Raw genomic sequence first — 18,548 nt, 5'->3', positions numbered from 1 at the left:
AAGTTATTCGTCTCTGTACGTTTCGTCGTGGTTTTTCTCGTGCCAGTGTTACATGGCGAAATAAAAATCCCGATCCGCGATAGTTTCCCACGTACATTTTTTCCGGATAATTTTCAGTGCAGCGGGAAAATGTTTATAGGTAATAGAATAATCCGAGCGTCGAAATTAGCAGAATGTAAAAATAAATGTAGCCGTACGAGACACGCAAACGTTCCGTTCGCCACGGGGGGAATAAAATATTCGCGTCGTAAAATGCGCGCGGCGGACCAAGCAAAAAGATACAAAACGCGCAAGTTCGAAATTAAATATCGTTAACGATAAATCAACCGGGCGAATTTGGCCGCGTATCGATCGAACGATGTTTGAAACGCAATTTTTCGAAAGCGACTTAGGCGCGTGAATCGTACGACTGTTTCCAAAGTAATAACGCCAAGTGAAAAGTTAATCGACTGCTGCCTGCTCACCTTCTTCTAACGTTCTCCTTCTTTTTCACCTCTTATTCCGCCCCTTCTAAATCTCTTATCAGCCCATCTCTTTCTACGCTTCCTCGTTCCTCTTGTCTGAGCTCACCTGCTGCATATTTCAGCCGTTCTCAAGGCGCTTAAGGGCCACCAATGTTTCAAGATTTTTTTTCAAGATTCTCAAACATCCTTCGATTCGGACATTATATTCAAAGCAATCGAAATTCTCTCTGGTCTGATTCTTCGAAATTTTCTGATCCCACGTGAAATTCAACATCCTTTTTAACTGTCTCCTTTGCCTTTAATTTGTTATTTCTCTTCTATTTCCAGCCTGTCGCTTTTTCTTCTTTTCCTTCTTCTTCCTCTCAGTTTTATTATATTAGCGATCGTTCCTAGAATAGACGGGCATTTGAGATTATCGGGCAACGATCTCCGCTTAACGACAGGTCATCCATCGCTTCCGTTTCAATTATTCGCGCCAGCAGAACCCAAAATAAGTATCGATCCGCGGTACTCGCCGATTCGGATCGCGATATTCACGAGCAGTTGGCTGAACTTACGTGTTCCCCTTGCTGCGAAATAACGACAACTATTGACTTTGGTTGCGTGAAAGAGACACGTAGCCCGAAGGCACGCGTCCACTATGCATTCTATCTGGCGGTACGTGCAACATAGCCAGCTGAGTCCATTAGTCATGTCCTTGATTATGAGGGATGGTCTAGAAATTTTTCATCCGCCAACGGCCTCGCTTTGTCAACCTCTTTGTAGCCGACATAATATCTTGCGCGGAGACGGGTCCTCTTGGATTGGTTAATTTCCCTTTTCCCTAAGAACACTTTGCCCCTGCTTTCTGCATTCACCAGGCGTACCAGTTTTCTAGGTTACGAGACGAGAGAAGTACATGGGTCTTCTTCTAGGTCTTCAGGCAAGAAAGCATATTGAAACGAACGAATTGAACGAAACGTAAAGGACGCGGAGGTGTAGATTTTCACTTTAACCTTTCAGCATTGAACCAGACCTTTTGTAGAAAAGAATAATCTTTATTCGTATGTTCAACTAAATTCAATGGAAACCTGGAATAATAAATGTTTATAGTGCATTTTGATCAAAGTTGAATAATAAACTTGAGTCTACGATCTCTGTTGATTGTTTTAGCGCACGCAGGTTGTAGATATTTCGCTGGCAGACAACGAATACGAGAAGCGCGTTACCAGTGTTTTATCGAACGGTGTATCTTAACCCTTTCGGCAGACTGGACTGCCGAAGTACTGTCACTGAAGGGAAACGCGCACATGAGATACGCACAGTGTGCGTGGTTGCTATACAGGGTGGTTGGTAACTGGTGGTACAAGCAGAAAGGGGGTGATTCTACGCGAAAAAAGAAGTCGAAAATATAGAATAAAAATTTGTCGTTCGAGGCTTTGTTTTCGAGAAAATCGACTTTGAATTTTCGCTCGGTACGCGTGCACTTTATCGCGTCTCGTTATAACGGATCTCACTGTAGATCGTTGTCTCGATGGAAAAATTAAAAAAAAAAAATTTTATTCTATATTTTCGACTTCTTTATTCACGTAGAATCACCCCCTTTCCGCTTGTACCACCAGTTACCAACCACCCTGTATATACGTTTTCCTAAGTCTGAAATAACAACAATTCTTGTAAGAACCGCATATGAATTATCGTTTCACTGCTAATAGATTTAATAGATTTTTTAGCGTGAAACAGTATACGATCGTTTGGATGTTTGAAATATATTGCGTGAAACGTTTCGATGTTGTTTCAACAATGAGTAACTTTAACACGTTGGTAGCCGCGTCACCCATATCTATGTCACCCATATCTCTTGTTCGAGTTAATTAAATATAGGATATTATGTATAGGATATACAAGATAAAAATATTAAAAACACATTATACCATACTTTTTATTAATTTATATTCTGGATAAAGTATTACATTTTGCTATATCGCATGGTATTTGTTAAAACGTTCCAAACACATTTGGGCTGATTTTGGGCACTTCGAACTCCACACTCCTTTCATTCCTACAGGCTTTCAAATACATTTTCAGCCTGTTTACTGAACATTTTGAGGATGAACAAATCACTGATGTACGTCTCACAAGTATGCTTCTCGACTAAATGAAAGATTTGAGATATCTGCCATGAGATTCCTCGGAATACTCTAGCTGGAAAGCTTATCGCTTTCTCCATTTCAGAACTAAATAATCTTTTCTTTACAATGAACCAAAAGCAATAAACAATGAATTCCCGCTTGTCGCTTTATTTACGTTCTGCGTACCGGCGGTCGGATTTGGGCCCCGCAGAAAACTTAGTCGAATCACGCTGGGCGACCAACGTGTTAAGAAACGATTAATCCAATATGTCAATAAAATCATCAGAAGATGTTCTGCTGATAATGAAAAAATATATTATTGACTACTTGTATATGCGTCATTTGGATGCCGGATATTTGGGGTACCGAACCCAGGAGTCGTCGCGTGGTCGCCGCCTATAAACGGCGCTCGAAGCGAAAGGGTTAAAGATCGTTTTTACTCAGAATGTGCGCAAAATATTTTACACGAGGTTTCCATTCAATTTATCCGGAATCTTGACACGATCGTTCGAATAACTTAGCGATAAATATTAGAAACGCGTTTGGCACGATAGTCGCGATAGAATAACGCGTTCGTTGATGCCTCGGCACTAGCGAAATTTCGTCAGTGGTGTTCCGTGATTGCGCATCGATTTTTCGAGAGAGGTTTATTTGAAGAGCGACAGGGGCGGTTGTAAACTTCGACAGGGTCCCAGTCAACTTCCTGATAAACAAACAGTTCCGTCGAATAAATGCACGATTCGCGTATTAATCCTGCTGCCGTGACTAGTGCATTACGGCTCTGTTGAGCTTGGTCGAGGGTCTACATAAAATGACGAAATTTAATAGTGGCACGGCTATCGAAAATATCCTGTGTTCCAATTTTAACGCTGGTAGAACGAGGTCACAGAGGTTGAAACGTCTGTAAATAAATTTTATTGTTTGTTTCGTGCGGTGGCCGGTACAAAAACGTCGGAAATCCTGCGGAGACCATTTCTGTCCTAACGGAAGTAGCCATTTCACGGTTGATTCTTTCATTTGGCAGGAGTATTCGGCTTGACCAGTGTTGGCCAAAGGAAATGCGAAAAAAAAATTTGTACAAGAACGAGCAATTAAGCAGAAACCCGACCATTCCGTTTGTAATTAATTTATTCTGGCCGGGCAGGGAATAACTGCTGTTTTTATACGTCGCTTTTTAACGTCAGTTTTCATTCGCCATAGAAATAGACCATGATTAACATTTCTTCTTTTTTTTTTTTCTCCCCCTCCTCGTCTCCCCACCCACCCCGATCCGTTTTTTATGCGCGCGTGCGCCGAAATATATACACACTGAACATAAATTTTTACCTTTGTACCGGTGACTCTCGGCGTTCCTCAATTTGTCAAGCTTTGCTACAAAATTTTCAGAAAGAAAAAAAAACGAAGGAGTAACGTACACGTCATCCCGCGTGCAAAACTTGGAGGCTGCAAACTGTTCCCATGCTGATTAAAATGTTGCTGCTAGTGTGTCCCTCCGTTCCTTCCCTTTCTTCTTTTTCTTTGTCCCGCCACAAACCGTAGCTACGTACGTCGATGTACGGGAAATTTGCCAGAGTTTTGCCCCGGCAGCGAAACGCGCTTCTAACGACAGGTTAAAAATTGCCAGATAAAATTCCACGCATCGATCTTCCATTTCTGTGCGCGTAGCTTCGTCGTTTCCCTGACACAATCGACGCGACTCCTCGGCCAATCAATCCGCTATTCTCCGTATATTTCTCCGAAGCCGTGTACTCGTAGTGGTACTTTGATTAGCGTCTACGGTAGGAGAGAAGAAAAAGAACCAGGCTATAGTCGGCTGCTGTCGATGACACCCACGTTCACCCACTTAACTATATCTATCTTGGCCGTCTACACGAGTGGAGCGCTGTGTCTTTGTGTCGTCGCAATCATAAGGAGAGACGAGCACCATTACACCGACATAGAGGACGAGAACAGAACAGAGAGGTAGGAGGAGAAGGGAAGGAGGAGGAGGAGGAGGAGGAGGAAAAGAAGTCGTAGATTAATCGGGGACGCCTAACAATCGCGTGGTATTCTTCGTTCACGTGCTGTTCCCTGGCTCGACTGCCTTTTCCGCACGAGAGGACGAGGCCTCTGAATTCGACGAGGTACCTGGGCGATGCAGCGGAAAGAAGAGTGGGAAAAATAGAGAATTGAGAGGAATAGACAAAAAGGAATGGAAAAAAGGAAGAGGAGATGGAGGAAGGAGAAGGAAGAGATATAATGGGACTCCTGGCCGTGGATCGAAACATGGCGCCGCACATACTACGTGTGTTCTCGCTGACGCTCTCGCAAAAAGCTAAACGTCAGGGCTTAGCTATATAGCGCAACGTGCCACGGTGATGTATGACGCGTGTATGGAACCGGGATACGGGACCGATGGAGCGAGATTACCAGCGACAGATAAGATCCTGATGATGCTAGGTCGCGCCAACCGCTCTTATCCAGCTTCTGATAGACAAGCCTGGTAATACATGTGTTTGTTTTGTCGGTATGATCGCGATATGTTTACGCGGACTGGTATAAATTGCGGGGAAACAGGGGATTGAAAAGAGGGTTGAAACTTGCCTGAAAATCGCCGCTGATGAATGTGTCGGCACATCAATTTTATGCTACGCCCCTTCATTCTGCGATACAGATACTTTCGTTTAGATGCCTCGATACGCGATAAGAGGACGACGAGAGGCGACATTTCGTTCCCAAAGATCGTAAAAGCTCGAGGGAATCGCCAACCAGAAGCGGCAAATTGAATTTGTCGGCTGGTTAACAGCCGTTACGTACGAGTGACCAGCTTCGAAACCATTGGAATATAATTGAGATAGGCTGCAGAACGACGACAGTAAAGACAGACAAGGCTGGAATTCTTGGAATTTCGAAATCCCGATCAGCTAAGGCATTTTTCAATTTCAACGATGTAACTCGACGTCGTGCGATCACTATCGGATTATCGGCAGATCTCCACCACGGAACTTGGACAACGAGATTAATAAGAGCGGACCAAATTCTACCTAGCTGTAAGGTCGAATTTCTGAGCTGACCTTTAAACGAAAATTGGATTTACCGGCTGCCTTGTTTCTCAGTTACGTTACATTTTTTTGCCATATCGTCGCTGAGATAGAGAAGAAACCGAGGTGAGGGATACTTTTGACGAGTAAAAATGGAAACGTACGACGGAGAATACAATGCGCGACAGGAGAATCGGTCGTACGTGGGATGACGCAACACGTTGTGGTCAGAAAACGAGGGCTAAGGTTCGGAAAAGGAACATTTATCAGCGCCACGGTACACGCGGGTCTTGAATAAATTGACTTTTTGCGGAATCGATGGAAAGAAATTACCGACCAGATAAAATCCTGATGATGTCAGGTCGCGCCAAGCACGGTTTACTTACTCAGCTCTCGCCACAGGAAAGGCAAGATGGCTGTGTTTGATCTAGCGAGATTGCCTGTACTTCCGCTCGATCAATCGGCCAAAGAATTGATGACAAACGAGCTGCCTGGTAAATAAAGGAAATTTATTTCAACCGTGAGAATTAAATTTAATGAGCAGCTCGGTGTAATTGCGGGCTAGGACGCTGTGAGATTACCAAGACTAATTAAGGAGCTAGAAGACTTTAGACTACGAAATAATAGAGGGATGGGAAACGGGTGGCTAGATGGTGTTAAGAGGGATTTCCAAATGCTAATTCGCTACCGTAATACAGTTTCGTTAAATCCGGAGTCATGCGAATTCGACAAAAAGATACCACGGTGGTTGAAAATCAAAAATGTAAAGATCAAAAGACTTCGATCTTTTGCGAGTCTTCCATCGAAATTAAAATAAATTTTAAAATCGGCATCTATGTTTGAGATTGACGAAGCTGATAGATTTATTCTATACCTCGTCCGACAAATTATCTAGCAAAGATAATAATAAAAATAGATAGCGTCAAAGATCCATTGAAAATTTGATCTGCCTCTGATCTCGTTCGCGATACCAGCATGAAAATTTTATCTCGTTCCGCCTGCTGGCAGCGTTTTATTTATTTAATGACCCAACCATAGGATGTAATTAAATAGCTCGCTTTTACTGCACAAAACGACCGGGCTTTCGGGCAAATATTAATCAACCGTAGCGGGAGGGGATATTCCGTTTCGTTAACGACTAATGCACAATTGAAAAGCGACCTCCGTCGAATATAATATTACAAAATACACAGTTCCTACGTTTTATTTATAACCGAGCACCTACGTGTGTCGGGTAAGGTTTGCACGGTCCGGAAAGTTTGATTTTTGGCAACGACAAGCCGCACCATCACGTACAACACTTATTTCCTTCCCTTTTCACTACCTCCTGGCACTTTTCCCTGCCAACGTCCAACTTTGTTCCACCACATATGCGCAGTTTTCCTATTCCACCAATACGTAGACACGTTGCATCTGTCTCGTAACACCCGAGGGATGTATGGTCGGATCCTAGGAACACAGGACTCTATGGACGGTGCTTCGTTCCGATAAAAAAAATCTTCGTCGTTCGTTTACCTTGCAACCCTTAGCCCTGGCAACGTTTTCGCAATACGTGACATAACATGCTAAATTTTTTTTTTTCATCAAACTCGTACCTACGACGTAGAAAACGATCGACGTATTCGAATTCGATTATATTCGAACGATAATAATTGAACGTCTTCGGTGTTTCGCTCGCGTTTGATCGGATCGATCGTTGCCACCGATCGCGCTACTCCAAACGAACACGGTTTTTCTAATATCGTACGACGTTGCTTACGATCGGCGAAATTGAACGAGTGACATCGTTTGTACGAAACTCAGCCGTGTAACCAAACGCATTAATCATTCTCTGTATTTTTCCTAGATGCTTCGCCTTAAGCCACTACAAAGTCCGAGTAGCAGCGTAATACATCTTGAAAATCCTCCATCTTCCGCGCAGCAATTTCCGCCTTATTTATTACCAGTAATTTTTAATATCACGTTATTGCTGTGCACGAGCTACGGTTGCAGGCGAGCCTCGTTACGAAATCTCTCACGTGGAAACTAACTTTCCTACATCTCCTCCCCTTCTCCTTCCCTTACCTCTCACTCTCTCTCTCTCTCTCTCTCTCATTCTCATTGGTATCACTTATTCCCCGAAATCTTCACTTTTTCTGGCACTCTTCCCTGGCCGAATCGAAACCGGCTATTCAATGAACAGAAGGCTATAACGAGTCATAGGGTCTATAGACGTCGGACAAAATGACGCAACGGAATACGGATAGACATTGTCGAATATTTGAATTGAATGGCGGCAACCATCGATCGGTATCGGTTTCGGCCTGAATGGAGGCAACTGTCGGTAGATTTTCGAGCCGCGAAACGGCTGACCAGAAGGGTGAAATGAATGAAAGCGGTCGCGAAACTCTTTAGTCCCGGTATCGAGGCCAGTACAGCGGGAGAAGTCATCGATTTTCGAGGCGTGCATACCAATCGAGACAGAAAGAAGAGAGAGAGAGAGAGAGAGAGAGAGAGAGAAAGAGAGAGAGAGGCTCGGTCGCGGCCGCGTGAGAAGCTATAATTAAGCAACAGGTTGTAGCTTCTTCACGGAAATTTATGAGCAGCGCCCCGATAGAGGACGATCCACCGGTTTTATTGAATTTTAACCCGGTGCTCCCTCCGCTGTCGGAGCTGTTCGGGCTCCAGACAGTTTTTGCGAACCGGCATTCGCATCGATCGACCACGAGGGAACAGCAATTGATTGTAAAAAGGCCGCCGTGTGATCAATAACGCGGAAAGAGGCGCCGCTTGCCAACCGGCCGAAGGTGAACCTGGAACGATTCCGGTGCCCCTATTTCTGGCGAGATTAAAGGGTAACCGAGATGGCAAATGTTAATGGAACACACGGAATAGCAAGTTTCCGAGCCTCCGTCTCCGGCTAAGAATTTTCAATGCGCAATCGGCCGACATTAACGAGCTTTTATCGGCGCGCGTAGTTGCCAGGAATAATACTACGGCTTTCTTGGAACTTGTGTACGGGATGTACCGAGAGAAGATACGTTAACGATGGTCATTTCGCTTGAATTTTAACTTTGTCTTTTATCAAGATATATCGAAATACGGAAGGATACTCGAGAAGTACATCGAACAATTTCTATCAAGAATTCTCAGAAATACGAGATGATATCGGCTGTTGCTATGCGTTAAATAATCACTCGGTGCGTAGGTCAACGATATATTTATTAACAAGTGTGTTCTTTTGATCGCGTCGCGTATCGCTCTCGATTTCGCTAGGCCAATCTCGCTGCGCGGTTACGACTCGACTTTTCGCTTCCTGATTCAAACTCAACTGTCCATCGGATTCGATTCTTCTCTTTTTGTCGCCCCTTAATATCCCCACTATCCACGCGTTTGTCACGTCGGAGACACAAGAAATCACGGAACCGATAGATCGCCGGTGATCTTGTCACGTAAACTCAAGGGTTGGTTGATGAAATAAAATAGCTGAGTCGTAACGCAACTATTAATTTTGTTTTAATTAAACTTTATTATGAATTCAGCAATCACAATGTAATACACACTGAATTAACATAAATCACAATTCACTCCAACCACGTTATGTAAGACTTAGTTACAATGATACGTTAAGTACGCGACTGTTACAAGAGTAGAGACCGGTAAAGATACGTTGACTATTCTAAGGATACAGAATAAGTGAGTCTTACCGACGATACCGTGTCCGAGGAAGGCTAGGGGTGGGTGTGTCTAAGGACACGGGACTATCGGATTTGTTGATGACAATTTTGGTCAAGGAGGCGAGGGCAGTAGACACCGTCTTCGATTGGATAATAAGACTGAATAAGACTGATAATAAGGTCTGAAGGACCTTAGCTAGAAAATTCCTGAGATTTATGATAGATCCTTAAGACTATTGAGGGTACGCAGTAAGGATGTGCGGACATCTGTTTGCCATCTTTCCCGCGGTGTGTAGCCTGGTTTAGGTAGAGTGTAACAATATATGATAACAGAATTTATTATGCAAATCCAACAGACTGACGATTCAAAGTGTTACAACAAAATGATTCAAAGTGTTACAAGAGACTGGGTGAAAATGTTTTAACAGATTGGGGCGAGCGCTTATTTTGCAGGGTTTTTATACTGAGGTTTTAGTCCCTCTGGAGGGCTTGTCGTCTGGTGTATATCAGAGGCGCCTATTCCGTTACTATTTCGTTACTGTTTCGATGGCTGTGGTATGCAGGATGTCTAGCCTATCCTATTACTGTTTCTGAGCGAATGGTCTTCTTCAGCGTGTGACACGTTTGTTAGGCGTCCGCGACCGTTGCCACGCACGCCTTCTTCTCGAACGTTCGGCGGAAGGACCATTGGGATATCGATGGCTCATTAGGCACTTCGCTTCGGCGATATATATCGTTAATTAACATATCGACAATTAATTAAATATACAGACTAGAATTTATTTATTGTAAAGTACTCGTCCGTTAACGAGTAATCCGATCTTCGAATCGATAACAAAGAGATAAGAACGAGAAACGGATGGGGAAGGTTAGATAATGGAAAAGTGCCGTGCGTGTTTCCTCGTGGAAATAATTTCGCCGGCAGGTATAATTACAGACATCGCTGGCACGATCATCGTATCGGGTGAACGAAGAAGGCCAAAATACGCGGCCAATTTGCGTGGAAGGCCGCTGCAATACAGCCGAATTGGAGCGCGAGCGGCCGGAGTTCGGTTGTTACGCAAAATCGTTTCTTCCTCGGCCGCGTTTCTAAGTAGCGGCACAACCATCAGGTTCTGTGAAAGCTGAAATCGTCGATCGACGATCCAGCCTGCCTATTCTTGGCCGACGATTCACCGGCCCCAATTTCGCATCGATGAAAACGACCGTGGATGGAGGGAAGAAGTAGGAGGAGAGAGGGAGGAGGAGGAAGGACAAATCAAGAAGAGAAGAGGAGGAGAGACGGTTGATCCACCGCGAAGAGGTCCTCTCAATCTGCAGTCGATTTTCTCGTGCACCGACCCAATTTCGAGGCCGGTGCGGGCAATTTAACCCAGGTCCGACCGTTCCTGGAACGTCGCGTCGTTCTGTCGGATTACCGGATCACCGAGTCCTCGTCGCGGTATAACGGTCGAAACTGATTTTAAAACCGCCCTGAGACGCTCGTTCTCCATCGTTTTCCTGTTTCCATCGCGTTCATCGCCATCTTTTTCTGCTCCATCGTTCGAGAGACAAAACTCGGTACCGCAGAACGACACTTATAATTGTGCGTCTAAACGAAGCGAGTAAAATGAACGCGTAAACGAGCATGGAGCAAATTCGATGTTTGGCGATTGTTCGCCAAATCGGAAATCTAACGTCCAAACGCTTCAAGAATGTTCCGCGAACGTTCCAAAATGCTCGCTTGATTCATTTAACCCCTTAACCTACGATTTACGTTCGAGAATTTTGGGCCGAAAACGTAAACAAGCTATTATACAGGGTGGTTGGTAACTGGTGGTACAAGCGGAAAGGGGGTGATTCTAGGCGAAAAAAGAAGTCGAAAATATAGAATAAAAATTTTTCGTTCGAGGCTTTGTTTTCGAGAAAATCGACTTTGAATTATCGCTCGGTACGCGTGCACTTTATCGCGTCTCGTTATATCGGATCTCACTGTAGATCGTTGTCTCGATGGAAAAATTAAAAAATAAAATTTTATTCTATATTTTCTACTTCTTTTTTCGCCTAGAATCACCCCCTTTCCGCTTGTACCACCAGTTACCAACCACCCTGTATATTATATTTGGCCCGATCATCGTACTACGGACTATGCCCGTAATATTTACGTTTGGTCCGATCATCTACTACGGACTATGCCCGTAGTTGTAGGTTAAGGGATTAATCGCAGAGGTGAGCGAATGGTTCCATGCAGCATTCTTGGAAACGAAGAGGTGTATGTGCCCAAAAAACACTCTCGACATTCAACAAAAAAGTTTATTAAACAATTAACAATCAACGATCAACGATCACACTTCTCGAATGTGTTTGCTTCCCTGTTACGCTAGACTCTTCGCACTTCGCTGTTCGAAACGGAATGAATCTTTCGTTCAAAACCAAACGGATTCTTTTCTTTGTTGCCCCTCGATATTTCCACTGCGCACGCATTTGTTAGACGTCCGCGACGGTTGCCGCATATGCATTCTTCGGACCGTAGGGATATCGACGATACATTGGGCAGTCGGCCTTACGTTTTCGTGGTATAGCGTTTTGTGTCACGAAGCTGTCGGAAAGTTCCGTCGTCGAATGCCGCCACAGAAATGTCTTCTCGTTAACAAATAGTAGCTACGATGTTTTCATCGGATATCGCTGTTTCGAGACCGAACGAACACTGAACCGAGAGTTATTATCGAGCGTCTCTGAGGTGTAATCTCTAATCGCTCGCGTTCGTCGCCAAAGTATAGAGCGTTCTCAGAGCATTCGGATATTCGATTTCCGGCTCGGCGACCAATCGGAGTTAAACGGCGAAACAAATGTTCCCTTGCGCTTTCGTTTCTAAATTTTATTAAAATGGGCGAAGCGTTTGCTCGTTTGGTCTTAAATCGCCATAAGACGTTGCCCCGAGGTGTTTGCCAGAATTCATCGTAAATTGCTGAAGATTATTCTCGACCGTGCAACGATGCTACTTCAAGATACTGTTATCGTTTCGAGCTACCCTTTCCCTCTTCGTTGCTCGTGGTAGACTCGAGAAACGGTGCACGACGTTCATAATTCGACGGCAATTTAAAAAATCGCTCGATCCTCTGAATGTGCTGCTTTCACCCTATTTCTCCGTCGTCCTCCACTCTTTCGTATTCAATTGACCGTGCACGCTTAAGTTGCTTGCAATTCCAGTGACACTCGTACGAGGCTGTGCCGTATATTCGCGGAGCGAGCCAAATTACCATATTCCAGTTTCCGGGACGTGTCCCTGGGTCATGTTTGGCCCAGATTCCATTCGGCGACTTAATAAACAGAACGCTTTTGCGGCACGCGTACTACGCAGTTTTCCGCTTAGATATGCTTATTTTTTATGACATTTACCCACGTTTAGCGGTATGCTTTTTCTCCGCAACGTCTTGTTTTTCCCTTGTTTTGTCAATGACGGTCGGACACGGCGCAAGGGGAAACGAAAGGAAAAATTGTTACGAACTTATGAACGAAGTAAACTGGAACCGACCATTTATCCGAGAAATAAGAACACATTGCAGATTTGAGAGACAAATACGAGCGGTTGAATAGAATTAGCATAATCCCGGTCGCTATCTCTCCGAGTTCCTGGCCTCTTTGTTCCAAACTACGTGTCTTCTATTTTAATAAGCGTTTCGTATTAAAATCCTCGCGCATAAACAATACGCTTAATTTGCCAGATCTATTTAATTTGTTAATATTAAAGAAGAGAGTTCAACCGAAAAGAAAGTTGCGTCGTTTTTTAATTACCAAAGATACGAAATACGCGATATATTTTGATAAACGTTCCCTTGTTCTTACTTTTTTCTTTTTTCCTATATTTTCAGGGTGAGGGGGCATGTTGATGTGCCGGCGGTTGCTGCTGATCGCAGCCGCGATCACGGCCTCGATCGAGGCTGGCTCCGCTAGTTACCACCCTGGAATCTCCTCAGATTACTCTGGATACCCTGGTTTTCCGGTTTATCCAGCTCTGACGTCGTCCGAGACATCGTCCGGTGCGATCACTACGCCAACAACAAATTTGGAAAATGTTTGCAGGTATAATCGATCGGCCGTTGTTTCTTCGTCGTTGATTCTCACGTTACATTACCAGAAAACTTCTTGATTATTCTCTTCTGTTTCAAATTAGACGAGCAGTTAGTATCAAGAGGGAAATGTGATTCTACGGTAACGTTGAAACAAGGTCAACTGGAACACACTTCCCTTTATACCAATTCCATCACGTTTTATGAGAAACCTTGTATTTTTTACCAGGCAAATTTAAAATCGTTCGAAACCACAAATGTTTGCGTTGCAGATCGATATTTTCTTACTCTTATTCCCCCGTTACGCTTTCCATTCGTGGCGCTTACGAAAATAGGATTAAATCGTGATTCAAAATCGCGTCGATCGTATTCGGCGATGGTCTGCCATTAAATCGTACGCGTGTCCGCCGTTGAACCAAACCGATATATCTGTCGTATCGAGGCGTATTCGAAAGGATATATTGTAGGTTTTATTTGCATTCCATTTGCAGGCCATCCGAGTACCTATGTGGCACAGGAAACTGCGTTGCCCAGGACAAATACTGCGACGGCGAAAATGACTGCGGCGACAACTCCGACGAGCCGAAATATTGCACCCGTGAGTCCTTTATCCGACCTGTTTCGTCCGATTCCTGACCGCCATTTCGCCCTAGCAATTTTAATTCAATTAAAATTCCTATTTCTCTTCGATACGCGGTTACTAGTACGCCGATGATTAAACGTCGTTTTCAAGAATATAAAACCAATATAGAAACGTATCGATTAAAGAACACATTTCGCGATCGTTTGTTCGCCAAGATGCAAGATCTTATGTTCTCGTTGAACCCTTTCGCTGTAGATTCAAAGAATACGCTGCCACGGTTACGTCGCGAGATTGAAACAAAGATCGACCCATGTGGATCCTGAAATAGGAAATGTACGATATAACGATTCGTATCTGGTCGTAACAATTAGAAACCTTCGTCATTTATAATATTCCATGTGCTCGTACAACGCACCGGCTCCACGGCGATGACGTTAATTCTTCGTTCTATTTATTAACACTAGAACTACAACACCAGTCAAATTGACTGATTTTACATATTTTTAAAATTCCTACTTCATGTTATATTTTTTTCCGCAATGATGTAACAACTTTCGCAACGATGGCTAAAAGAATAATATAACGAAATTTATTTTGTTTTTTATGTATTCAAACTGACTGGTTTTACAAATTTTTAAAATTCCTACTTCATGTTATATTTTTTTCCGCAATGATGTAACGACTTTCGCAACGATGGCTAAAAGAATAATATAACGAAATTTATTTTGTTTTTTATGTATTCAAACTGAAAATAATTTTGTATCAAGGCTACTTGTACCCACACCAGTCGAAATGACTTGTACTTGTCAAAGTGTAAAAGGGTCGTGCGATCTGTTGATCGAACCCCAATTTAACCAGTTTCCTCGTTTTGTACAACTTCCCGCACGTTTTGAAAATTTTTACCGCGTATCATTCGATACGATGATATCAGATATCAGGAAAATTCCGAATCTAGATATCTAGATTCTAACGCTAGAAATACCACACTAGCCAAATTGACTGGTTCTACAATTTTATAAATGTGTCGACCCTCGTTTAGGGATGATGGTCCCAGATGAATTAACAATACCAAAAATGAACTGCATAACATGGAATTCCTTCTGTAAAAAAGTAATAAATCAACAAATACAAAAATATTCTATTACGTATTTTTTAAAGACCAGTCATTTTGACCAGCTTTGGTAGAAATAGCTTCGTGTTAACTATAAGCAGTTCTAGTGTTAAATCTACCACTCGAAAGGTAACAAAAATTCGCTAATCAAAGTCTGGTTACCTAAAGACAAACTGCATTGCGCGTGCAAACCGCAGACTATAAAACATCAGAATCCCAATGTTCGTTTCTGTTGCTTCTCCATTTGATTCGCAATCTCGTGATTCGCGACGTAGTAGCAAATCAGGGGAAAGAGAATGGAAGGAAAGAAGCGGTCATAGATCTCGCGAGAATATCGCAGCAGGATTTTTATTTTTCTACCTGGTTTTACAGTGTGCAACAGAACGTTGTACGGTGACGTCGGCCGGACCTACAGGGTGGAAGTTCGCCGACCGAGGGAAGATCGACTGCCATTCTTGTGTCATCTCAATTTCACTGCCGCCGGCTCTGATCTCGGAGATCTAGTTCAGGTGGGATGGAGGAAAAGGAGTTGTGAGCACGCGCGCGCGCGCGCGTCCGGACGAACGAGCGTGCGGGCAGCCAGCATTGAATCCGTAGGAAATAAACGGTGACTCGTCGCGCGAGTGGAACGAGACTGTCACGAGCCAGACAGTAGTAGGGGACAATAATTTTTTCTCCTAGGGACATACGGACGCAGATAGACGCGTGGACGCGCGCGCGTGGTCGATGTTTTAGCGAAAATAGATCGTCTCTTGAAAATTGTTTTTGTAAGTTTGTTTATTTCTCTGTACGTCCTCTTTAATCGTGTTTCTTCGCTGTTCCTCTTTCCTGTTCTTTCGTGCCTCGCTTCTTTATTACACGTAGAATTCCCCTTTTTATCCCTGTCCATGGATTTCGCATTGTTTCTTAATAAATCGGATATCGAGTTGATGCAGAAACTCTCCTCGAACCTTTGTCTCTCAGACGTTTCAATTTAATTCTGTAATGCATTTTTAAAATGCGTTTTTACCTATCCATCGTGCTTTTACGTTAATCATTTACAAAGATCGAGAATAACAGAATGAATTGGAAAGTTTTCAACTTGTACAGTGACCTAATGGTTTTGCGGTGACGTCTCTTTCGCGACTTTTTTCATCCTTTAATACATTCAAAGTTAGTTATGTACAAAATTAATTCTTTATACGATACCACGATAAGCACCATACATAGATAAGAACCGTCAACGAGGACAAAAATTATCGAGTATTCTCTGGAAATTCGTGATATTACAGTTAACATTCGACACGTTCACCGTGGGTCGATTTTTATCGTTCACGTCGGAAGGATGTCCGGATGGTTACATGACCATTCGGGAAAAGGGTCGACCAGCGACCGGAGGTCAATGGTGCGGAAGCGCATGGGGGTACACCGTGTATTACAGTGAAACTCCTTCCATCAATTTAACTTTGTATTTACTCCGGCTAGCCGAACAGGTAAGCGCAAATTTGCTTCTTCGATAATTATCAGTCGTATGTCATCATGTGGCAGTAAATAATAAGCACAAAACATAAGCACCAAATAAAACTGCGATTTAGCGGCAAGTCACACACGAACCACTAAGATCCGATAACAGCTAACATATGTACATAAAGGGAAAACCCCTTAAGCTTCTTAGAGACCTTATAGATCTTCGTCCATGTGACATGTTTGTGATTCTTCGGGTTTCGATGATGTTATTAATACGTTCCACTTTGTCCGACGTTTCGTTGAATATTTCAGCTCGCTTCTTCGCCTCCTTGGATAAGGAGGTATTAAAATTGATTAGATTTACAATTCCTCATCCATTCGTCAACAAGATTTGTTTCATCTTATTATACGCAAAAACTAAATTACTTATGATATTATCATTTCTAATCCATTGGAAAATTCTTTTACTCGATTCTTATAGTAAAGAAGCAGCTCTGTCCTAATTAAGCGAACTGGAACATGCAGGAAACGTCGGACCCAAACGCAAACTCCATAATACGCGATTGAGACCCGAAAAACCAGAAATATGTGAAAGTTACAGATCTAAAGATCTTCGCGTACGTTTCTCCTTCTTCAGATATACTTGTATATTGACTGTCAACAGGGTAGTGGCTATAATTTCGACTTCAAACTATCGTACAAGTTCCTGAGACGTAGCGAGGCGCACCTCAGATACGGGAACAGTAGTATGTCCACGTGGCGGGGAGAGCTGGTGAACGGAACGTACTGCGACCGTGTGCTTACCAAGTGCGACACGCGAGCCTGTCGACTTCAATCGCCGAATTACCCGGGCGTTTATCCCAGAAACGTCACTTGCTATTACCGGGTAGAGCAAAATCGGGCGCCACCCGGTCATCGGGCGTTGCTCGCTGTGAGTCAGCGGAACAGTCACAAGATACACATCAAAGACCAGGTCGTCAAGTACGATGGCAGCCAAAGGATATTAAGGTACCGCGTTATCGTACGACGTTTCTTCTTACCGTTTGAATATTTTAACACGTTGATTGTCACGTTGACTGTCGCTGTGCCCCTTTTTAAATTAGAAAATAATACATTTTTTAGAATAACTAAAAAGATATATATTTCACGGAGTAACAAATTGTCAACAATGCGAATGATTTAGATAATATTTTCAGAGAGGAGAGACGCAGATACGGTATAATATTTTATAAAAATTAAACGTTATGACGTACCATATTTCAATCTGTCGCGGTCCTCGCAAATACTGCCAGAATGCGAGTAATATACAATTCTTATTATTTTACAAATTAAATTACCATGTGGCAGTAAGTCGATCGATAGAGCTTTTCAATTACTTTGTAATTGAAAATTTTTGGACAGAGTTGAAAATATTCCATTTTTGAAAGATCGATTAATGAAACGTATTGAATTATTTTGTAATATAGAGTTTGGGATCAATGCAACGTGGTGCAAGATTACTTGACGGTGTACGACGGGGGTTCAACCTCCGACAAGGTGCTGGTTAGACTTTGTGGAGGTGACGCGGTGCCAGACATAGTTAGTAGCCATAACACGATGCTTTTGGAGTTCCACACGTCTCCGTACGACAATCCCTTTCATCCCGTTCCTTTGTCGTTCTTGCCCGGCTTCGAGCTCGAGGTTCAGGTAATTCCCAACAGGTTCCTAATTATACTTTTGCCAGTAACGAAATCTTTACCTAGTCAATCACATCGATGGTTCAAAGGTGCTGTTCGTCGACGAGAAATCCCGGAGTTTTGTTAAGGAGAACAACAACTGCGACTTTTATATACCCAGCGACGAAAGCTCTTCGGGAGTCTTAGAAAATCCGAAACATTCTCTGCCTCCGAACACGACTTGTCGCTACCACTTCCAGGGCAAGCCAAACGAGATCGTTTGGCTGTCTTTTGTCAAGTACTATGCTGCCAGCGCCGATGCCGCCGCGAGCATCGACGTCGCTTCCGATTGCAATGCGAAGCTGCTCATTTGGGACGGCGATCGCACGCTAAATAAATTAATTCCTATGCGTAAGGTGTGATACTCATCTTTCTTTTTGTAGTTAGCCTTCT

The 18,548-nt window shown here is 43.3% G+C and overlaps 1 protein-coding gene and 1 long non-coding RNA gene across 2 annotated transcripts in view; one reads left to right on the top strand and one right to left on the bottom strand.

Annotated features, from left to right (window-relative positions):
- LOC138178530 (uncharacterized) overlaps positions 1-18,548 on the top strand; it is a 43,012-nt gene that overhangs the window by 22,412 nt on the left and 2,052 nt on the right. Inside the window, exons 2-8 of the mRNA XM_069110484.1 lie at positions 13,103-13,313; positions 13,792-13,898; positions 15,367-15,503; positions 16,266-16,466; positions 17,105-17,448; positions 17,907-18,126; positions 18,206-18,511. Coding sequence (XP_068966585.1) covers positions 13,114-13,313; positions 13,792-13,898; positions 15,367-15,503; positions 16,266-16,466; positions 17,105-17,448; positions 17,907-18,126; positions 18,206-18,511 — 1,515 coding nt within the window. The 5' untranslated portion in view covers positions 13,103-13,113. The remainder of the gene's footprint in view (positions 1-13,102; positions 13,314-13,791; positions 13,899-15,366; positions 15,504-16,265; positions 16,467-17,104; positions 17,449-17,906; positions 18,127-18,205; positions 18,512-18,548) is intronic.
- The window catches only part of LOC138178534 (uncharacterized), a 155,303-nt gene continuing 145,834 nt past the window's right edge, over positions 9,080-18,548 (bottom strand). Inside the window, exon 2 of the long non-coding RNA XR_011172737.1 lies at positions 9,080-9,410. This is a non-coding gene — a long non-coding RNA (uncharacterized LOC138178534). The remainder of the gene's footprint in view (positions 9,411-18,548) is intronic.

This window comes from Bombus flavifrons, chromosome 3, assembly GCF_040668555.2.
Source record: "Bombus flavifrons isolate JBK064 chromosome 3, iyBomFlav1_principal, whole genome shotgun sequence".
Lineage (NCBI taxonomy): Eukaryota > Metazoa > Arthropoda > Insecta > Hymenoptera > Apidae > Bombus > Bombus flavifrons.
Note: the sequence above shows the minus strand (reverse complement) of the source record. Positions and strands in the feature narration are given on the sequence as shown.